At 39.8% G+C, this 20,428-nt stretch overlaps 1 protein-coding gene across 1 annotated transcript in view; it reads right to left on the reverse strand.

Moving 5' to 3' along the window:
- Positions 1-2,325: 2,325 nt before the first annotated feature.
- Positions 2,326-20,428, reverse strand: part of ITIH2 (inter-alpha-trypsin inhibitor heavy chain 2) — a 35,645-nt gene continuing 17,542 nt past the window's right edge. The window contains exons 12-21 of the mRNA XM_054591107.1: positions 19,028-19,209; positions 17,947-18,132; positions 17,433-17,572; positions 15,822-15,994; positions 9,055-9,192; positions 5,782-5,895; positions 5,188-5,386; positions 4,482-4,654; positions 3,159-3,270; positions 2,326-2,473 (exon numbers count right to left, since the gene is read on the reverse strand). Of these exons, the coding sequence (XP_054447082.1) occupies positions 2,326-2,473; positions 3,159-3,270; positions 4,482-4,654; positions 5,188-5,386; positions 5,782-5,895; positions 9,055-9,192; positions 15,822-15,994; positions 17,433-17,572; positions 17,947-18,132; positions 19,028-19,209 (1,565 nt within the window). The remainder of the gene's footprint in view (positions 2,474-3,158; positions 3,271-4,481; positions 4,655-5,187; positions 5,387-5,781; positions 5,896-9,054; positions 9,193-15,821; positions 15,995-17,432; positions 17,573-17,946; positions 18,133-19,027; positions 19,210-20,428) is intronic.

A 20,428-nucleotide genomic window follows, 5' to 3' on the forward strand; every position in this document is an offset into this window, starting at 1 on the left:
CTTAGGAAAAGCTTTGAAGACAGACTGCATAAATGGTAAAGATGATTAATATATCTGACAGATACCAGCACTGTAATATCCCAGCTCTATACAGAATTAAATATTGGTCAATTGCCAGTGCATTGCAAGGTGCGCCACAAAATAAACAATATAGGTAATTGTCAGGTTTTCCTTCATCAGTGAGAGCGTAATACTTTCAGAAACTAATCAAGAGGTGGACATGGAATAGTTCCTTGCTTTCCAGTGATTCCCATTAATTTGGTTCCTTCATTTGTAATTCAAAATTAATTATACAGAAAAGGCATATTTCTGGTCGCAAGGGAAACACATGAACCGTATTAATAAAATTTTTACAGGCAATAAATTTTAAAAGTTATTAATAAGTTTTGATAATTTGAATAACATGGATTTGATCTTAAATCTAGTTCCTTTTTATAGGATTCTTGCTCGATATCTGTTGCATATACATATACATCCCAACATTTTTCATCGTTATTTTAACAATGATGAAGCACATATAAAATCCTAGAAATCAAACTTATCTGAAGCTAGAAACGTTAAAGTCAAAATTTTTACCAAGTAACAATCACAAGAACTAACTTTTGAAGTGTGTGTTTTATGTTAGCATTTTAAGATTAGTATTTTTGAAATAGGGAATGGAAAATGTAGATTTTTAAAAAATATAGGTGACCAATTTTTATAAAGAATAGAGCTAAAAGGCAATGTCATCTCAGTATTGAGATTAAATTATAGAAATAATCATTTGTTTAATATTTTATAATTATGTCAAATCACTTGCTTTTTCAAATATGGGTTGGTTATTCCAAGAAGAGGTAGTTTTGTCTACATTCCAAAATGAAAAATGATTGTTATCAAACTGGTGAGAAAATTTCATAAAAATAACTTTAAATTTTTTAAGTGTAATTTTATCAACTTGGACTGTAAAATTGTGCATTTTAGGAATTGATTTTTAAAGGAAAGTTATAAACAAAGGAAAGCAAAGAATTACGATGGGCAAGCCTTGGACTGTATCACCAAAATTCTCTCTACTAATGCAGACATGATAGTCACCTGATTTCACCTTAAATTTGTTACTTATTTTGCCTTATAAATGCCATTAGCCTTTTGTTAAGACATAATTTGCTAGTTAATTCATTTTGAAATAAGATAATCATAATAAGGTTTAAAATTAAATGACATTACTTTTAGAAATTGCTTAGCTACAAACAAAATCAAAGGTCTGCAAGGAGTACTAGTAAGGAAGGTACAGAGTTCAAGATCTATTAAATTTGTGTAAAACTTGTTGCTTCACAGACAGAGGGGCTTCCGGAGCATTTGGAACTGTGATTCAGAATCCATAGTAACACCACTATGTGCAATTAGCCATCTGAGATGATAACCTGAGCAATTTTTAAACCTGAGGAATTTAAGAGCAACAGAGTCTCCAAGGTGATTTTAGAATAATGTCAAGCAGGCAGAACTGTTACAGGATTATAATTTAATCAGAAGACATCTACCCAATTGTATTTTATCTTACTCAGAGAAGGGCTGGCTTAACAGAATAAGATTGATGACTAAGGCCTCATGATGGCTCATTTTATGTGTCACCTTAGATGGGCTACAGGGGGCCCAGAGCGTTGGTCAAACATTTTACTGGGTGTGTCTACAAGGGTGTTTTGGATGAAATTTACCTTTAAAAAGGTAGTCTGAGTAAAGCAGATTGCCCTCTTTAATGTGAGTGGGCCTTATCTAATCAGCTGAAGTGCTGAATAGAAGAAAGTAAACTGATCCTTCCCCAAGTGACTGCCTTTGCATTTCACCTGCAACACCGGTTCTTCCTGCCCAGTGGCCTTTGAACCAGAATGCCAGTTTTCCCTGGGTCTCCTGTACCATTGGCCCGCCTTGCAGATTTTGGACTATCATCAGCCTTCATGATTATGCAAGTCAATTCCTTATAATTCACGTCCCCTGTTCTTATTCCATGTTCACCATATAACCTCATAATTGAATTTCTCACAACTGACAACATAAAAATGTACTCAGCCTGCAATGTTGAGGACCTGACAGAGATACCACAGTAAATGCCCAATCTAGGGCACTACCTGGTTGCCAGCTTGACTTGACAAAGCAGCGTTCCTTTGCATCACCTTAATGGACAGACACATTAGCATCTGAAGACGCAACAAAATCCTAAAGCTTTTTTGTAAAGCATTTATTTAATTCAGATGTGTTAAAATCTGGTTAGTTTTTTGAATTATTCAAACTGAATGCAAGAGTGGCAGGGGAAAATGTATATTTATACATTCAGTTTCCAAAACAAAACCTTTAAAGCCATCTGAGGAAGCTATAGAGCTGAGGTACAAAGTAATCCTTGTAGTGTCCATCGATGAAACCCTTTCCGCTATTGTGTACAAACCAACAGGGAACATCTGTTCCAAATATTTGATCTGTTCGGTAGTCTTTCTGCAGGCCTCTGCAAGGAAAATGATGTATGGTTAGGGCACAGACCAAGGCATGCCAGCCTGCATATCTCAAAAGGAGGTATGCTCCCTACACTTGCCGTTCTTTGCGCCCCTTCCACCACCATATCTGCCTGCCCCCGCCCATCTCCACGCCCCAAGTCATCAAAGTCTGCAGCTTAGTGTTGGAAAGACAGAATAAAGTGTGCCCTTCAGTAAGTCAAATAACCCATACTGAGATTGACCAATATGGACTTTTCTAGCAAAGTAAAGAGGGCAAATTAATTTACAAATGGAAGGCAGGTGGGAACATAATGGAAGTGTCGTGGAAATAGCCGCACATACTCAAAAAGAAGGCTCTAGCCTTAATAAAAAAAAACTTTCTAGCGTGATGATATGAGGGTATTTTTATGATTTCCTCCTTTGATCAGCCTTTTTAATTATTCATCTTGTGACCATTTATGAAGGGCTTCTAATGTATGAAGGTAAGAACAAAAGATTAACTGTATATATGTAGTCATCATTTTCATTTCAGATGGATGAGCTGCAATTTCCTTAAGCAAATGTTACGTATGTAAAAGCAAATGTTATGTATGTACCCTTTCCTGATGAATTGTTTAGTTTGACGTAAGTAATGCTCTGTGAGTCCAATGCTAGTAGGAGCCCTTTTTGTTACTGTCATACGCATCCAAGGCCTACCTGGTGACAACCAACTTATGTCCTTTCACCTCCATGGTCGCCTCTGGCTTCTCAGGGTGATTTCCGGGCCGCTCATTGAAGATGTGTATATTTGGCTCGTGCATGAACTGGCCTAGTAATATAAAGGCCAGACAGTGATTTACATGTTACCCAAGAATAAATAAAAAAGACAAGCTGGTCGTTTGATCCAAGCTACCAGTTGGTCCACCCTGCAGAAGTTCTAGGGCAGAAAGACATGCTCGGAGAAAAAGGGCACAGCGATCCGAGGGAGGGGTCCTTCCTGGGGAGCAAATCCGTGCCGCTCACCCCATGGTCACTTTACTTATGCGGCTGATGTGCTGGATCTGAAGTAAAACCAAATGCCCTGAATGGGGCTGGGGGTGAAGGTCAGTACCTGACAGCATAGTTCAAATCACAGAAACGGGTTTGTTTGTGATGTCAGATGCTGAAGTTGGAGCCATTGTTTAAAAAGGAGGGAAGGTTGGTCTAGATGCCCTGTTTGTTATCACAGACTTCCTAAGCCAGGTAACTTCTCTTTAGTTAGAAAAAAAAAAATCTTCACCATAAAACTTAAAATTTACCTGTCTCTTCTGTTGCCCAGTTTGTGATGATGAAATTCAGGTTCTGGAAGAACCTTATGTGGAATAGCAAAGGTCCTGGCCATATAGTATTACTGAGTTACCCTGCACCACTGTGTTTTTTACTTTCTCCATAATAGGATGTTTGACATCTTAAAACCCCTGTCTGGCTCAGGAGAAACTGCCCCTCCCAGGCTGGCCAATTCTGAAAGACAGCAAAGGACTCTGCCAGGAGCATGCCTTTGGTATACAGTTAACCAACCCAGAGCCGAGCCTCATCTATCTGGCCTGTATAACCCAGAAAAAAATCATTCCAGGGCCAGGTGCCAGGCATCGAGAACCTACTCTCTAGCCCAAAGCCTATGGGAATTTTTCAAAACAGCCAACCTTAATCTACCCTGCTTGTCTTTCCATGGAAAACCCTATAAAGGCTCTGGCCTGACCCTATCACTCGCTCCTGCTTCCCTGACCAAATCCTGGTCTTCCTCCTGTTGGCCCTGGATGGCCAGCTGTGCCTCTTGTTTCTAGGAGAAACTGGGAGTAACAGTTACTGTTTCTTCCAATGGCACTGACCTCTTTGTGTTGTCACTCAGTCACCTTTATAAACTAAGACCCAGGCTCAGAACATGTGTCCTTTGCTTTCGAGTTCACACCTATCACTTTCCCCAGTTCTAACCACCGTTATCCTAAATTCTCAAGCTGTAGCATGGCCCCACACTGGTCAGGTGGTTAATCAACCCTTTACCTATTAGTCCATGTGCTTTAGGCGAAAACTTGTTTGAGGAGGGAATGTAGATCCCTAAAAAGTCTACGTTGATCGGATGCTTCTTCCAAACGCGATGAAGTAACACAGAGAAGGATATCTCCTTATCCAGGGTGATCGTCACGGTTTTCTCTTTCTTCACTGAGACAAGCACCCTGCTGGAAAAGTTGAACTAGAATCAACACTTCCAGAACAGACTCTTAGAAAGTCACTCCTCTTACTCCTTATATCAACTCTCATTCCTCCCAATACAATCCCACTAGTTGTCTATGACCTTTACCATGTTTTTGCCTCAAAATGCTATTTTAACTCCATCTCTGAAATTCTTTCAATTTGTTTAAACAGATACTAAGGGGAAGTTATTACTCACAGAACACAATCATAGTGTATCCGAGCATTTCTGACAGAGAGCCAGCTGTGGATTTCAGCTGATGGACTCATTCACTTACCCAACATGGATTTATTGAGTACTTACTCTACACCAGGCACCAGGCTAGTACTGAGATACCTGGTGACCAAAACACAGGCTTCCAGCTGCCAGGAACAGGGCAGGTAGGTAACAGGAATTTTTCTGAACATCAACTTCTTCATGTTTAAAATGATGATTTTAAGGTCTGTTTATGTCTCAAATGGCAGGATTTATTGGTGTAATGTCAAGGACAGGCCCAGATTCAGACATAATACTTGCCTCTGATGAATGACCTGAGCTGTGTCAGACCAGGATAAGACCGACGTACGAGTGCCCTGGTTGAGGATGATGCTCTCAGTGCTAATTTCTATTTTCATGTCTTCACTTTGGAAATAAAATCCCAGTTTTCCAAAATAGGTGCTTAGTTTTTCATTCCTGGGCTTCTTGGCACCAATGAGCTGTCCATTGACCAAAATCCCTATGGGGGGGAAAAAAAGCTTTTATTCTCTCTTGCGTGCCATTCTTTTTTCATGTGCGGGCACCATAATTCAAATTTATAAAGCTTGGCAGTATTATTTTTATTTTGTTTTAGGATTCACATAACATTTTTTCCTTTGTCACTCACTGTGTAACTATGTTTTATTATCACTTAATTATATTACAAAATCTGTTAGCTTATACTGAGGGAGAATATATTATTTATAATACTTCAAACACTTAGGAATATATTTATAATTTTTTCTCACTAATTTTCAGAGTTTGAAAAATATAGGACTTCTATTATGGTGAGAAGGAAAGAAATCCCAGGTAGTGACAGTGTAATGTGGCAAAGATCTAACTGTCTAATTCAAATGTAATATCTTTTTATTTTACCTGATTCTGGATCAGAAACAAGGTTGAGGATTTTTCCAGGTTCTGAGTCAATATTGAAACAAATATTCTCTTGACTCTTTGGTAGGTAAATGATGAAGTGTGGGTCATTTTCAACTGGAAAATATGCAAAGAAAATGAAAATAAAAACATCATAGAAGGGAAGAGGATTTTGGAAAGTATTTTATTCCTAAACATCTTTAATTTAACAAGAACAAATATTTACTGTGCTTTTGCTATATGCTAGGCACTGATCTAGGCACCGGGGGCCCGGCGGTCCATGCCCATTGTCCCTTTCTCATACAGCCTCCATCAGAGCTGTAAGTTACTTTACAAGGATGATGGGTACTTATTCTGTAGCTGTCACTTATGCACTAGGCTAGAGATAAAAATGAGTAAGAAAGACACGAGGAATAAGACACATACTATATACTCACTACACATATATACTACCTATGTATAAATATATACAGTGAGTGTATAGATAAAAAATCATGTATTAAGTAGGCATACACAATGCATAAAAATAAAGAAGACATAATATTATTTGTTGGCATACAGATTGATATTAATCAATCTAAAAGGTTAATCCGCTCCCAAGAAAGTATTGAACACTCTTTTGTTACTGGACACTGCTATTCTGGCTAATCTCGTTTGTTTGTTTGTCTAACCATTCAACAAATATTTAGTGAGGAAAAAAAACTATTTGCAAAACACTGAATTAGGCCATGTTTGCTGTAGCTATAGATAAGTCATGGCCTTCAACAGAGTAACAGTTTAAGCAAAGAGTGGCAAAGATTCGCTCCTTGACCAAACTCTACTCGGGCTCTCCTGGACTTCTCAATGAGACCTCAACTTTTGGGCTTCTGTCTTGGTCTCTGCACTGTTCTATCTTAGCAAAAATCCTGCTAAGTCAGTTTAACCAGAAACCCTACCCTCCGCATCTGATCGCCCTCGCTATCTGATCAGGTTCCTCCTTCCCCCACCGTCCCCCACCCGCAGGTGATGTCTGATCATACCAGCCTCCCTTCAGCAAGAATCCCGTTGGAGGTGTTTAGCCTTGACCCCTTCCCCGGGTTGCTTCCTCTTTTATCTTTCACCCACTGACCCCCACCCTGCCCCTTGTCTCCGAAGCCCCACTTTCCCTCGCTGTATTTGCAGATGAGTGCAGTCTCCCTCCCCCACTGCCAAAACCCATCGCAGTTGTCCCTACCGCTACCCCTCCTTCAATAAAATCTTCCTCACCATGCTTTCACAGATATCAGGAATAATTGTGTTCTTTAACGGTTAGAACATTATTTTTTCTTCTTTCAAGGAAGCAGACATAACCACTAATGTAAACTAGAACAAAGTAAATGATATAATAATAGCCCAAGTGCAGAGCTCTAAGAATGAAGATGCAAGGATGATTGACCACCTGGGAAAGGTGAGCAAGGTCTTATGAAGGATTTGGCTTTTGAACTAAGTCTTAAAGGTAGGAGGGGGAGAAGGGAAGACTAAGACACAAGAAAGAGAAGTATTTTATCTTGAGTGGACAGAAAGAGAAATGGCATGGAGGTAGAAAAGTTGATGGTTTGTTTAGAAAGTAACTCAGTATAACTAGAGGATGGGTTCTTGAAGAATGCAGAAAACGATTAGACTAAAATGTAGGTGATGGAGACCATGGAACACTATGTTAAAGAACGGACCTTTATTCTGTTGAATAACTATTAAAGGTTTTTAAGAATAAATGTGACATGATTTGGACTTCATATTAGGAAAATTTTGGTGACAGTATAAATTAAATATTGGAAAGTAGACATAGGAAGATCATTTAGCAGATAAAATAGCAGTAACCCAGGCAAGAAATGTTAAATTTAAGAAACAAGGATGGTGGAGAGAGGAAAATTCAGGAGACATATGGTAAAATCCATAGTATCTGGTAACTACTATGAGAGAGAAACAACTCAGCACTGCCAGACTTCTAGCCTCAGTAATTGAAGGCATTGAAGAAGAAGGTGTGAGTTGAAAACCAGCAGTGGTTGTTTCCCGGGATAAAATTGGAAGAGTTGGCTACCATCCTTTGACAGGCCACTGTTTTCCAGATATTGTCACAAAGCTCCTTGCAAACATGAACTCATTCTCCTTGCAGAGGACACATGACCTGTCCAAGGTCACATCATGGAGTTAGTAAGTGCCGGATCTACAGCTCACATCCAAGCTGTGTTATTAAAGCCCATTCTCCCAAGCACGCTGATATGCTCATTCATTTTCAAGTGTGTATTTTGAAACTTAGAGTCAAGAATAAACTAATCCAGAGCAGGAACAAGACCTTGTATTTATTTGCACCCCTCATACCACCAACTTCATGTATGTATTCAATAAATACTTGTTTAATTGATTTTGTGTTGGAGCTGAGCACTAGAGGGCATCATTAAAACATAGAACAAAAGATTACTAACTCCTTAAAAAATTTTTTTAAATCATTTAATTATGCTTTCTTCTCCCTTCTTCTATACAATTATGGTGTTTTGAGACATTTTGTTCAAAGAAAATTGTTTTTGTTAAAGATAACAAATGTTTTTGCCATTTTAATTAACCCAGACCCCACCAATCAAACCTTCTCATGAGCAAAAGAATCAGTGCTGTCACATTGAGTTGATACAGTTCTAGGCAACAGAAGTGAAACATCATGTTTAAGTTGGTCTGTGCAGCCTAAATTTTGATTACAGTGGAAGTGCTTTGAAGGCTCCCATGACTGACTTCATGGATTCCTACGACCTGGGGTCCATGGACATGAGGGTTGCCCATGTTTATTGAACTTCTACTGGGAACCAGGAAACAACCTTGCAGGTGAGGTATGATCATCTCCATTTTATAGAGGGGCTGCCTTTGGGAGATAATTTAGATCAGTTCATCAGAGTGTGTGGCCCCCATGATGGGATTTAGTGTCCTTATAAAAAGGGACACCACGGAGTTTGCCTTCTGTCTCTCTCTCTAGAGGTCATGTGAACTCACAGGAAGAGGGTGGCCACCTTCAAGCCAAAAAACCTGAAATCTACCCTGCTGGCACCTTGATTTGGACTTCAGCTTCCAGAACTATAAAAAATAAATTTGTTATTTTAACCACATTTTGACTAACACATGGAGTTACCTTCTTTCCAGAGAAGACAATGATGACTATAAAAGTCACCTAGTTTACCGAAACACAGTGATTTTATTAATGTATATAAGTGCTCCACAGATTATGAGCTGATGGAGACTGGGGATTTGAAAGCCATGTCGAAGTTCTCTCACCTCTCATCACATGCGGAGGAGGAGTGGACTCAAGCACAGGAGCTCCTTTCACAGGCATTGGGACCCTGGGTGTCGGTGAGAGGCTGGCCCAAGGTGGGAGTGAGGTAGGAGCAACCTTGCTGCCGTAGTACAGGGCACCTAGGTAGAAAAACTTGTATCCATTAGTTTCCAGGTAAGTTGCTTACCATTCCAAGACTTATGCAAGCCCCAGAGGTTCTCAGCTAAGGTTTTCTCTCATTTTTATTCCTGAGTTCTCTGTCATGCTGTGGGCTTGCTGTAGGGTTCTCCCCAGAGTCTGGGATCTGAGCTGCCCCATGCATTTGGGGAAGGGCCTCATGCCTTCAGCACAGGCCGGAGATATAGTGTCCAGTCTAGCCCCTGGAGAATCCTGGATTATGGTCGGCACCTGCCTGATGCATGCCTATTTACCCACCAAAAAACAACCTGAGCAACTTAGTTTCCCAAAGAGATTCTCCTACTGCTTACAAAAGTTCATTTGGCTTTCTGATATCCAGTCTCCCTGAGAAACAAACGCCAGTTCATCCAGGCATTTTGTTTAGGTGATACAATGTCACCTCAATGTGCAAGTTTACCTAGACAAATTTAAGTGTCCCAGCTTAATGTAACTGGGAGGTCAGAGGTCAGAGTTCCTTGAATCCTGGGTCACTGTGGTATATCTGACTTCTCACTTGGACAAAATTAAAAAATCAGAAAACTTTTCCTTTAGTCTATGCTGGTCATTTTCAAGACAACATTTCAACAGTCCTCAATAAAGAGAGAAAGGAAGCAGGAGAATAAACCAAGGACTTCTAAACTTGGGCACAGCACCCTTGGGTATATCTTGGGACTTTCCACAGGACACAGAGATTATGGATAATTTTTAAGGCAATTTCTAGGTTCTCAGCCTCCACATAAAATCTTTCCTAAGAACACCCCTTTCTCCTAGTTTACAAGCAGAAGGAATGCTCTCTCCCTGCTTTCTCTCACCAAAAACCTCCTGGAAGCCAAAGCATTCTGCTGAAAATCGGTGCAATGTGAAAACGCGGAATGACTCCAATGACAGGGAAACAAATCTATTCGCAAGTGAGATAGTTCCAATTCTTTATTTTCAATAGAACTAGAGTCGGACCCAAGCTGTCATCTGATAGATCATTACAAGTATTACTTGATTAGTAGATCCATATGTGAGTTTTACCATGTAATTCGAAGAAGTTCAAGTAAGTGAATGATGTTGCCAGAGCCATTCCTATCTACTTAATGTCAACAAGGTTTTTCAGGGCTATGCTTATAAAACATTTTTTTTTTAAACAAGAGTTGGTGCTGATTCTTGTCTCTTTCAGTCTATTAATACGTAGCATTTACACATAGATACGTAAAAAATACACTCAGCCACATTTTTCTCATTAAAAGATGACTCCCAAGAAAATAGCACATTCTATGTATATTAAAATTTATAATGTATTTACATTATATTGATAAATTGTCTGCCCATAGTAATTTTATTTTACTTTTTAATTTTTTAAATTATACTTTATTGATTATGCTATTACAGTTGTCCCAATTCTTCCCTCTTTGCCCTCCTCCTTCCACCCAGCACCCCCGACTCCCTCAGGCAATCCCCCCACCATTGCTCATGTCCATGGGTCATGCATATAAGTTCTTTGGCTACTCCATTTCCTATCCTGTACTTTACATCCCCATGGCTGTTCTGTAACTACCTGTTTGTACTTCTTAATCCCCTCACCTCTTCATCCATTCCCCCACACCCACTCCCATCTGGCAACCATCAAAACATTCTCCATATCCATTATTCTGTCTCTGTTCTTGTTTGCCTAGTTTGTTTTAAAGAGTCAATTGTTGATAGATATGTATATTTTGCCATTTTATTATTCATAGGTTTGATCTTTTTCTTAAATAAGTCTCTTTAACATTTCATATAATAATAGTTTGGTGATGATGAACTCTTTTAGTTTCTTCTTGTCTGGGAAACTCTTTTTCTACCCTTCAATTCTAAATGATAGCTTTGCTGAATAGAGAAATCTTGGCTGTAGGTCCCTGCTTCATGACTTTGAACATTTCTTGCCAATCCCTTCTAGCCTGCAAAGTTTATTTTGAGACAGTCTATGGGAACTCCCCCATAGGTAACTGCTTTTCTCTTGCTGCTTATAAGATTCTCTTGTTGTCTTTAACCTTAGGCATTTTAATTATGGAGTGTCTTAGAGTGGACCTCTTTGTATCCATCTTGTTTAGGACTCTCTCTGCTTCCTGGACTTGCAGGTCTATTTCCTCCATCAAATTAGGGAAGTTCTGCTTCGCTATTTTTTCAAATAGATTTCCAATTTATTGTTCTTTCTCTTCTCCTTCTGGCACCCCAATGATGTGTATGTTAGACTACTTGAAGTTGTCCCAGAGTCTGCTTATATTATTCCCATTTTTTTGAATTCTTTTTTCTTCTTCTTGTTCCAATTGATTGTTTTTTGCTTCCTTATGTTCCAAATCATTGATTTGATTCTTGATTTTATCCACTTTACTTTTGTTTCCCTATAAATTGTCCTTTATTTCAATCAGCATATTCTTTGTTTCTGACTAGATCTTTTTTATGCTGTTGAGGTCCTCAATAAGTTCCTTGAGCATCCTTATAACCAGTGTTTTTTACTCTGCATCTGATAGATTGCTTATCTCCATCTTTATTTAGTTATTTTTCTGGAGTTTTGATTTGTTCTTTCACTTGGGCCATGTTTCTTTGTCTCCTCATTTTGGCAGCCTCCCTGTATTTGTTTCTATGTATTAGACAGAGCTTCTATGACTCCCTGTCTTGGTAGCATGGCCTGATGTAGGGTCCAGTGGCACAGCTTGCCATATCCTCAAGCTGGGTACTTGAGGTGCACCATTCATGTGGGCTGACTGCAACCATTTTCTTGTAGTTGGCATTGGAAGGTCAATGGAAGGATTTACCTAGACCAGTCAGCTGCAAGGACTGGCTGTGACCATGAACTACCAACCTCCATCCTCTGTGAAGGATCAGCTGTGCAAGGGCAGAGTGGTTGTGCTCCAATGTGCTCTATAGCTATCCACTGGATGCACTGGCCCTGAGGTTTCCTGGGTGGTGCCGGCCAAAGTCAGCTCCACATGTGTTTTGCTCTGGGCACCCTGCCTGAGCTATAAAGCAATCTGAGATGGCTGCTACTTCTGCTGGGCTTCGAGATTCCCAGGTGAAGCCAAGCTGTGAATCTAGGATGGCTGCTGCTAGTGCTGGGCCTGGGGCTCACTCAAGCCAGCTGTTTCTTATTTGATAGGATTTAGACATTGTGAAGCAAGTGCCAAGATGAGCCATTCATATGGAAAAGCAGCGTGGGTGGGGCTGTCAGTTGGGCAGGGCAGAGCCTCTGGAGATCTGCAAGGTGGGTCAAAGAGTGTTAGCCAGGTTGATGAAGTATCAGATATGGCACCGGTTTTCTGGCCCTGTTGGGGGAGGGTTTAGAAAAAGGACAATGGCCTCTGCTCACCTCGATGCCAGACACTTCAGTTTCTTCCTGTACACCGCTGGTGACTTTCAAGCTGCTACCCTAGTGCTGGAGCTCAGAGGGAGTGAGTCTGAGTAGGTGATTCCGTGTGTGGGTTCTTTAAAAGGAACTGTTTGGGGTTCCAGAAGTTTCTTCCACTGAGTTAATCCCCTGCTGGTTCTTACAGCCAGAAGTTATGGGGATTTATCTTCCTGGCACTAGCACCCTGGAGTGGGGAGCCTTGTGTGGGACTGGGACTCTTTGCTCCTGAGATATCCCTCCCAAACTTTTATCTACCACACATGGATGTGGGACCAGACCCTTCCACATCTGCGTCCTTCCTACCAGTCTGGATAAATGTGGTTTCTTTAATTCCATAGTTGTCAGACACCATTCAAGTCAGTTTCTGATGGATCTGAGTGGTGGTTGTTCTATATTTTAGTTGTAATTTTGATGTGGTTGTGCATGAAAGAGAGCCATGTCTGCCTACACTGCCATCTTTCATAGTAGTTTTGGTAAGACTCAATCCAGAAAAGAACTTTGAACACTCAGAATCTTATGGCACGAGAAACTGAAAAAATTAAATTTGTATACATAGTTCCCTTATAGAGGAGAATGATGATCAGGGAAAGACTTTCAAGCATAAAAATACATTCTGTTAGAATATGATTCTGCCAGAAAAGTGAAATGACAAATACAAGTTCAACTAGAAAAAAAGGAACAATATGACTTTTGGTTAAGATGGAGGGTAGGTAAACATGCTTGGCCTCCTTGCACTACTAGAAAAAATTACATCTAGACTACAAAACAGGTATCACCCAGAACTGTCAGAAAATCATTCTGTGCGGAAGTCCAACAACCAAGGATTCAAAGAAGCCACATTCATCCTGAAAGGTAGAAGGGGCAGAGATGTAGAGAGAGGTGGAGAGATGCGGAGAGGCAGGAGCCACGCGAGTATGTGGAGTCATGGGAGTGGTGCAGAGAGGTGGTGCAGCAAGGCGGCGGAAAGGGCAGTCCCACATTCCCATGTGGTAGACATAAACTGGGATGGATGCCTCTGGGGCAGGAAATCCCAGCCACAAACCAGACTATCCAGCAGGCCAGAGTTCCAGTGCCAGGAAGATAAGTCCCCATAACTTCTGGCTGTAAAAACCAGTGGAGATTGGGGCAGCAGAAGAAAGTGCCAGATTATCAGGAGACTCCTTTTAAAGGGCCCACGTGGACTTAGGACTTACATAGACTCACCCCCTCTGGGATTCAGAACCAGGCCAACAGCTGGAAGGGCACAAGTGGTATATGGGGTGGAAACAGGGTGAGTGCTGGGAGACAGCTTCTTCCCAGGCAAACCTCTAGAAGGCCAGGCAGTGGCATTGTCCCCTCTCTGAGCCCTCCCCCCACACAGAGCCACAAAGTAGTGACACAGGTTGCCCCACCCTGGTGATCATGTAAGGCTCCTCCCCATACAATTTACAGGTCCACTCTTCTACAATATGCCATGCTACTAAGACAGGGAGTCAAAGCAGCTCTCCTTTATGCACAGAAATAAACACAAGGAGGCTGCCAAACTGAGGAGACAAAGAAATATGGCCCAATTGAAAGAACAGAACAAAACTTCAGAAAAAGAATGAAACAAAATGGAGATATTTAACCTATCAGATGCAGAGTTCAAGACACTGGTTATCAGAATGCTCAAAGAACTCACTGAGTACAGCAATGGCATAAAAAAAAAAAAAAATCCCAGGCAGAAATGGAAGTTACATTAAGTGAAACAAAGAAAAATTTACAGGGAACCAGGAGTGGAGGGGATGAAACTGAGTATCAAATTAACAATTTGGAGCATAAGGAAGAAAAAAGCATTCAATCAGAACAGCAAGAAGAAAATAATTTTAAAAAATGAGGATAGAATAAATACTAACTCTGGGACATCTCCAAATGTACCAACATCCAAATCATAGGGAAGCCAGAAGGAGAAGAGGAAGAGCAAGAAATTGAAAATTTACTTGAAAAAATAATGAAAGAAAACTTCCCTAATTTGGCGAAGGATATAGATCAGGAAGCGCAGAGAATCCCAAACAAGTTGGACCCAAAAAGAACCACACCAAGACACATCGTAATTAAAGTGCCAAAGGTTAAAGATAAACAGAGAATCTTAAAAGCAGCAAGAGAAAAGCAGAAAGTTACCTGTTCCCATAAGACTGTCAGCAGATTTCTCAAAAGAAACTTTGCAGGATCGGAGGGACTGGCAAGAAATATTCAAAGTCATGAAGCAGGGACCCACAGTCAAGATTGCTCTATCCAGCAAAGCTATCATTTAGAATCAAAGGACAGATAAAGTGCTTTCTTGACAAGGTAAAGCTAAAGGAGTTCATTATCACCAGACCACTATTATATGAAATGTTAAAGGGACTTATTTAAGAAAAAGATCAAAACTATGAATATTAAAATGGCAATAAATTCTCAACTATCAACAACTGAAACTAAAAAAACAAACCAAGCAAACAAGCACAACAGGAACAGAATCATAGATCTGGAGACCACTTCGAGGGTTATCAGCTGGGAGAGGGAAGGGGGAGAATGGGGGAAAAGGTGCAAGGGTTAAGAAACATAACTGGTAGGTACAAAATAGACAGGAGGATGTTAAGAATAGTATGGGAAATGGAGAAGCTTAAGAACTTACATGCACAACCCATGGACATGAACTAAGTGGGGGATTGCCGGAGGGAACGGGAGTACCTCGTGGAGTGACAAAAATTGTAACAGTGGAATCAATGAAAAATATTTAAAAAATAAAAAAACATTTTAGAAAGAATAATATGAAATTTCTTATAATGCAAATAGAATTTGTTTATATATTTTTTAATGGATGATAGTAAGTGTCAAATCTGGTATTCAGTTTCATTGGATACACTTAAAGGAGTTATATCAGAGTTTCATTTTAAAAGCTCAGTCTTTATAATATACCAGACATTAAATTCATTGTAAGTACTTAAGTAAGATGGACAAAATGTTGATGTTGATTTTTTTAAATGTATGAAGTGGTATATAAGTTTTCAAAATTCCTTTGGGAAACACGTGAGAAAAAATGTTCAAAGATCACCGCAATACACTGTCCTTGAAGTAAACTGGCAGGAAGAGCTCTGGGGACGCAGGCTCGGGAGCCACATAGGGCTGGGCTGGGGGTGGGAGAGCGGCAGAGGTTGAGGACCTTGACTGGGCCTACGAAAGCTGGACCGTGATGTTTCTCCCCCAGAATGAAACACTGACCTGAGCAGCAAGAATGGTCTTGCGGGGGAGGGGCGTCGGCCAGCATGCGCTCGTCCCCAGCTTCATTCTCAATCACCATGGCAGTGAGCGGGGTCACTATGTGATGTTCCAGTGACATCTGCAGGATTGTTTTTGTAATTTTCTTTTTGTCAGCTGCTGTAGTAGCCAGGCTTCTGCATTCAAGAAACAGAGACATTACAGAATGTCACTTTATGTAGGGCTGAGTTAAAGTCCCACAACCCCCTACTTTCAGTGTACAGCCAGGACCCTGGGGACCACAAAGGAAAATAGATCTGACTTCATGTTTCAGCCAGTCATGCACTCCTAAGGAATTTTCTAATAGACTTGATTTTTTTTTTTAGCAGTTTTAGGGTCATAGCAAAATGGAGGGGAAAGTACAGAGATGTTCCATAATGCACAGACTCCCCCATTACCAATGTCCCCTCACCCACAGACTCCCCCAGTATCAATATCCCCACCATAAGAACAGTTACTACAATTGATTAACCTACAGTGACACATCATTATCATACAAAGTCCATAGTTGACATCAGGGTTCACGCTTGAGTTGCACATTCTGTGGGTATGGGCAAATGCATAATGACATGTGTTCAACAATATAAGATCATACAGAGTAGCTTCATTGCCCTAAAAATCTCTGTTCTCCACCTATTCATCTTCCACACCCTACAACCCCAGTAAACACTGATCTGTTTTACAGGGATTGTTTCTTAAAAAATCAATATTTAACTTTCGCGGCAATTTGCTATCTGCCTTTAACTGTATCCAGTATAGTGCTGTACAGGGGCAGAAATATTTCTTGCTCACTTCAAAGCCACAGCTTAGAGCCATGTGTCTGTTTTATAATCTTATTGACATCATGGATTTTCTCTGTGAGTAGTTACATTAATTTCCTCCAACCTAGTTCAGATGACTCTGTTCCATCTTCCTGAGAATCTGATAGAATAGGTAGAGTGGGCTCAGGAATAGTATTTTTCTTATCCAGCACCTGCATGTAACTCCAAAGCAGGTGATCAAAGAACCGTCCATTACTCTAAAAATATAGTTTTTATATTGGACAGTTTCAAAGCAGTTCAGCTGAGAAACCCAGGGTGAAACAGATGACTATTAGGGAGCCCTTCCCAATGTGATATCATAATCACATAATCATAGATTTCTCATTGGACAATAACCTGTTCAGTTGCAGACAAAACTAATTGGTGGTGACAAATGCCTAAACAGTGATTTCTGCTGGAGGTAGTGGTGGGGGCTGAGTGGGAAGGAGAACAAGGGAACCTTCAGAGATGAAGAAGTCTTCCACATCTGGATCTGGGTGCCAATTACATAGGTGATATATATAAAAGTGCATTAAACTGTACACTTAAAATCAGTGCACTTCACATACTTTATTGCATGTATGTTTACCTCAAAACAAAATAAAATAAGGGGAAACTCAGCTTTAGCTTAAGTGCTATGGACCAGTGGAAATTAATAATCCAAACCCTGTAATAATTTGCTGCCTTTCTTGGTTCTAATATTTTTGTGTATTACCCCAAATATTCAAGGCAAATCTTCGAGTTTGGAAGTTCCTGTGGTATATGCAGTTCTTACCGCTCAGCTAGAAGTTGATTGATTGTCAGGTAGGCCCACAATTTTCTGGTGAAATCAGGATCTGCATGCTTGTCTTTTGATAAGAAATCCTCCAAGTCATCCATTTGTGCAAGTGTCTCCAAAACTAAGTCTGTGTTGGCCTGGATGATGCAAGGTTCAGTTCAAAGACACCAAGGAAGGAGAATTATAGTTAAATCAAATCACATTTTCATACCTACTTACTGTGAGTGAACCAGGGTACTATGCAACTTTAAGGAGAAAGCAAAATAATTAAAAGGAATACAAAAGAGGAAGTTAAGTGCATACTTCTGGAGTCTACAATTGGTCTGGGATGAAAAAGGTAAGGATTTACACAATAGTTGGGAAGATGGCATAGATTTTCTCATGCCTTCCCTATTGCTTTTATTCTACATACATGGTTCTTGAAATACAGTGTTAGCCTGTTAATACACAAGATGGAGTGTATCCAGGGGACCAGTTAGTATTTTTAGAATAAGCAGATAAGCTGAAGTACCGAAGTTGCGGTGATAATGCTCTGTAATTGCTGTGATTTTTCAGGGTCAAATTTTCCTGCCACCACAATCTCTGAGCCTCTAAAATAGTTATGGAAACTGTTTTGAGTGACATCCGTTACTGACGTATGGGGATAGTTGAACTGAACATTCCGGAGCAATGGAGTAGAGACCTGGTTGTAGAATTTCTACAATTCATAAAAAAAAAAAGAAAAACAAAACAAAATGGAGAAATCATTACTTTCATACCACTTTATAGGTCTAAAGCATTTTTCTCTGAGATTCTTCAAATGCTTAACAGACATCTTTTATTCTCACAGGATCTCTGTGGAAAACTATGGAACAAGGAAAATTCTCATAATTATCAGACAAACAGAAATACAAAGAAGATAAAGACTAAAGGTTAAGAATATTACCACTGACTTAAGAGCCCAGAGTTTTTTTCCTATTATGACCAGCATGAACAACTAATGGACACTCATAACCAGAAAAACCAGCTAGGTTGATAGTCCCCAAATTAGAACTTATCGCTATTTGTCCCCAAGTTTAAATATGATGCCCATCATTGATGTACGGTACCTGATACTGACAGAGGGTGGGGTAAAGTATATTCTTCTCCGTTACCTTTTTCTTGTTCATTTAGTCAACATAAATGATGAATTCATATTCTTTATGTTTAAGGAAACTCACAGGCTACATCTTGATCTGGTTACATTAGGAAAAGTTAATATCCAAGATGCCAGTGTACGTTGAAGGAACAGCATGGCCATGCTGATAAGGAGAACCAACTGTTTGGCAGGGCTGGAGAGCCACAGCGCTGTGATGGTGGCTTGGAATACTCATTCAGGGAGTGGGACTGTGCCATCACCTTACTGTTTCTCATCTCACTGTTCACGCAGATGTAAGCAAGTAGGGTGAAGTGCATGAGAAAGGGACGGACACTTGATTCTTGCAAGCAAACATAGCTGAAATAATGGCAATTTTCACTAAAATTTGGCCATCTACTTTTAGGTATCAGATATTGCTGGTTGAATGATTTTTGAGTGAAGACCAAAAAAAAAAAAAGAACAGAAAAAATGTTACCTTGAGCTGGAAAGAAGTGTCCTGATTTCCATAAATCCTCTGAGCAATTCCACGGTTCTCATTAGATAGTCTCTTCAAAAAATCATAATCGACATCAAATCCTATTCCCAGACTGAACAAGGAGATGTTGTCTTGTATGTTCTGCTTCACATTTTTCTGAATTTTTGACAACTTTAGTTCACCTAAAATTGACGGTGACAGAAAGGAAAAAAATGAAGAGGCAATATTATAGTTTTTGGAAAATCCATGGAGAGCAGTTTAGCAAAATTTGTCAAAATTAAAGACTCACTCTTTAATCCACTAACTCAATTACTAGGAATTTTTCTTACAGAGGTACTCATACATGCTGAAATAAAGTACGGGCAATGGTACATAGTAATAGAATTGGAAACAGCCACATATTAGAAATAAATTTACACCAACAGGGGAGACTTGTTAAATTATGGTACATTCAATTTGAGAAATACTATATAGTTATTAAGAAGAACAAAGAAACTCTATGTATTTATTTTGAATAACCTCAAAGGCATCTTTTTAAAGGGGAGAATAATGTAATAATTGGCATATATAGAATGCATTTATGTATATGCATTCCTGTGTGTATATATGTGTGTATTCACATGTATGTGTGCATGTATGTATACATAGTTGCAGGCATGCATAGAATATCTCTGGAAAGATACACAAGAAACTGGTAACAAGTGACCACCTTTTGGGGCAGGAACTGAATTGTTTAGGGACAGGAGAAAGAAACAGACAATTTTTTACTATATTTCCTTTTTTTCCTTATTATTTTATTTTAAAATAGGATTTTTCAAGTAATCTGATCCAAGAGGGAAAAAAACCCCACTGAATCTGCAACAAATACATAACAACTGCCATTCTAGTTTCACCATCAATCACATGGTTGCTCTTTGCCTTTGTAAACCTTGGGGTGCCCTTGTCGTGACTGCGTCACTGCTTTTCCTCCACGGAGCTGCCTGGCATAGGTTAGATACAGTCCTCGTCCACATGACAGAGAGCAACACAATCTGGCACTTACTCTTCCTTATATTTGTCAGTGTAAAGAGATAAATGAAACAAATAAAAATAATAGTACATGATGATAGAAGCAGGGAAATATTGAGCTAGTTTGTGGATAAGAAAAATGCTTAACGTACAGTCTGTATCAGAGACAGTAATTTCTCCAGTTGCAGTGAGGAACTGGAGGGAAAGTGTGGAGAACAAAAAAGATACATTACTGAGGACTCCGGAGGTACAACTGGACACGTGGGACCCATCCCCGTCACACATGCTACCCTTCCATTCACCACCTCACCTACGTTAAGTTGAGGAAATAAATGCATTTCACTAGTATGTACTAGCAATCATCATAGCATACAATTACAGTTAAAATTAAAG

Source organism: Pteronotus mesoamericanus, unplaced genomic scaffold (assembly GCF_021234165.1).
Source record: "Pteronotus mesoamericanus isolate MK-2021 breed Mesoamerican mustached bat unplaced genomic scaffold, CSHL_Meso_final contig_130, whole genome shotgun sequence".
Taxonomy (NCBI): Eukaryota; Metazoa; Chordata; class Mammalia; order Chiroptera; family Mormoopidae; genus Pteronotus; species Pteronotus mesoamericanus.